This window comes from Ipomoea nil, unplaced genomic scaffold, assembly GCF_001879475.1.
Source record: "Ipomoea nil cultivar Tokyo-kokei standard unplaced genomic scaffold, Asagao_1.1 scaffold0322, whole genome shotgun sequence".
In the NCBI taxonomy this organism is placed as follows: domain Eukaryota; kingdom Viridiplantae; phylum Streptophyta; class Magnoliopsida; order Solanales; family Convolvulaceae; genus Ipomoea; species Ipomoea nil.
In genome coordinates this window covers 1,051,034-1,053,381 of record NW_017616750.1, presented here as the reverse complement: position 1 = coordinate 1,053,381, position 2,348 = coordinate 1,051,034, and the positions used below count along the sequence as shown (strand labels likewise).

The 2,348-nt window shown below is 37.4% G+C and overlaps 1 protein-coding gene across 1 annotated transcript; it reads right to left on the bottom strand.

Moving 5' to 3' along the window:
* Positions 1-1,657: 1,657 nt before the first annotated feature.
* On the bottom strand, positions 1,658-2,130 carry LOC109171622 (putative ripening-related protein 7). Its single transcript, XM_019320677.1, has one exon. The coding sequence runs from the start codon at positions 2,126-2,128 to the stop codon at positions 1,712-1,714; it is 417 nt and encodes a 138-aa protein (XP_019176222.1). The 5' UTR covers positions 2,129-2,130; the 3' UTR covers positions 1,658-1,711.
* Between the last annotated feature and the right edge of the window lie 218 nt (positions 2,131-2,348).

The following is a 2,348-nucleotide window of genomic DNA, read 5'->3' as shown; positions in this document are numbered from 1 at the left end:
ACTATGTATTTTGTAGGTGTCTTTGTACATGTTGTATGGCTATTTTGTATATAGAAATATTCTGTAGGAGTAAAGCTATCTTTGGTACCGAAAGATGGAGTATGCTTCTTGGTGGAATGGAGTCTTCTTGGTAGCCTTCTTGTTGTGAAAGTGAGAGAGTGTTTGTGGAAGAGTACTTTCTCTTTTGGGAGAGTGACGGAGTATTCTCTATGGGGGAAAGAATAGTAGGTGGTCTTCTAGTGTGTTGGAATAGTGCTTGGGAGAGTCCTCCCATATGTGGATGAATGAATGACCTCTCCCTCCTTGTGCTCTTCTTCTCCTTCTTATAGCTAGTTCATCCAAAAGTGTCCGTTGGGGGGTAATTAGTAGGCTTTATGATGACTTAATTTGGGTAGTAAGTAGGAGTTTATGTGGGGGTTATGGATAATAATAATAATAATAATTAGGTAATTAACTAGTGGTAATAAGTGGGGTAATAATAGGGTAGTAAATAGGTTTCATGGGTGATAATGTAGGAATAACGGCTAGTTTAGGACGACCTTCTACCCTTGCCGACCTCCGGGTCGAGCCGACCCCTTGGTTTGGCCCATATCTATTCTTGGGCTTGCTCCATTTTCTTCTTGGGCTTCTCTTCTTCTTCTGGGTTTGATCTCTTTTCTTCTTGGGCCCGAGCCCACGGGGTTCACACCCCATCAATTATTATTATTATTATTATTATTATTATTATTATTATTATTATTATTATTATTATTATTATTATTATTATTATTATTATTATTATTATTATTTACAATAATTTTAATATCTAAAATTCAAATAAATTTAAAATTTTAATATAAAATATTAATATTGGGCACCTATTTTTTGCACATCACGCATAAGAAATACTAGTTATTACACAATATGTCCTAATCCAATACTTTGTCTTGTTATTATTACAGAATTCTTATCTTTGTAATAGCACTTTATACACAATTAAAACAATATTAGCCCCCTACTTGTTTAACCAAGTGGCTTGTAGTCCACTGATATCGGGTTGCTCCCCTAGGTGGGAGGTGATGGATTCAAACCTCGGTTGAGGCAAGTAGTGTGTATATGTAGGGTATCCCGCTTCCTTATAATAATAATAATAAAAAATAATATTTGTCCTCGTGACTTATATTCGTACATATTTCGTCCCTTTATTACATTCATATTCATCTTTATTCGTTTAATCCGTACTTATCATAATTCGTTGATTTAATCCTGTTAATTAATTCGGACCCCCGAGTTAATATAATCCATCCCTCCGAAATTGAGGATAGCCTAATTTATCATTTTTATATTTCCGGATATTATTTAACTTCTATTTTATATAATTCTCAATTCCTTGATTATTCGATTCTGCATAATTCGTGTGTCTACTTAAAAATATCCAATAAAACACATCACAAGTACTGAAGAGTAGGGTACACCGTACATCTATGCTAGGATAGATATAATTACACACCAAAAACAAGATATATTTCAACAATTAACATGTACATACATAATCAAGATCCGTAATAGAGGAATACTACTCCTACTTGTAGAGATTTCCTCAGGTTATTGGAAATTATAAAGTGCATGCATGGCAACACGTATTTCAAGCTTCCGCAACAACATTATATTACATAATTATTTGAAAGGAAAGGAAACGCAGTTCTGACAGATGGGAAATGGCTCAATTAAGCTAGTCATCTGACCAGGTTACTTTGAGCTCGCCCCACTGTCGTTTTGGCACACCTAAGGCCTCCCACACTGCTTTTGAGGCGTCAACTATGTTATTAGCACATCCCCGGTTGGAGTCACACTCATCCACAACCATAGCTTCCACGCTCCGCCCGTTCCCGTTTATGGTGATATAGTTATGGCAGCGGTGGCCGTGGTCGTACCATCTGGTGGAAAGTGCGACGATTAAGGTGTCATCGGAGTGGTAGTGGCCATCACACTCAGATGGACCGCCCCCACTTCCGCCCTTTTCGAAGCTGTTTATGGTAAGAACTGCCTTCTCTCCAGACAACTGAGGTTTAGACTCGAAGGAATGAGTAGAAATGAGAAGTATGAGAAGAACAAGAAGGGCTCCTGCTACGGATCTCATGTTTTTCATCCTTCAATGGAAACTAGACATTCAATGTTTGCTTTATATAGATATGTTGGGCGGAGGCTGGTAAAAGGGTCAAGTCCATCAATTGGTGGTTAGGGATTGTCGGGCGGAGGTTGGTGGAGAGTCAAATCGAGAACAATTTTGAAAATGTGATAACAGTTTATATAAGGGAATAATGTTGTGCTTTTGCTACTAGCTATAACTTTTAGCGTAGTGTTAAACA

Bases quoted from the DNA above. Each gene is read 5' to 3' on its own strand.
- LOC109171622 (XM_019320677.1), bottom strand. From the start codon at position 2,128: ATGAAAAACATGAGATCCGTAGCAGGAGCCCTTCTTGTTCTTCTCATA.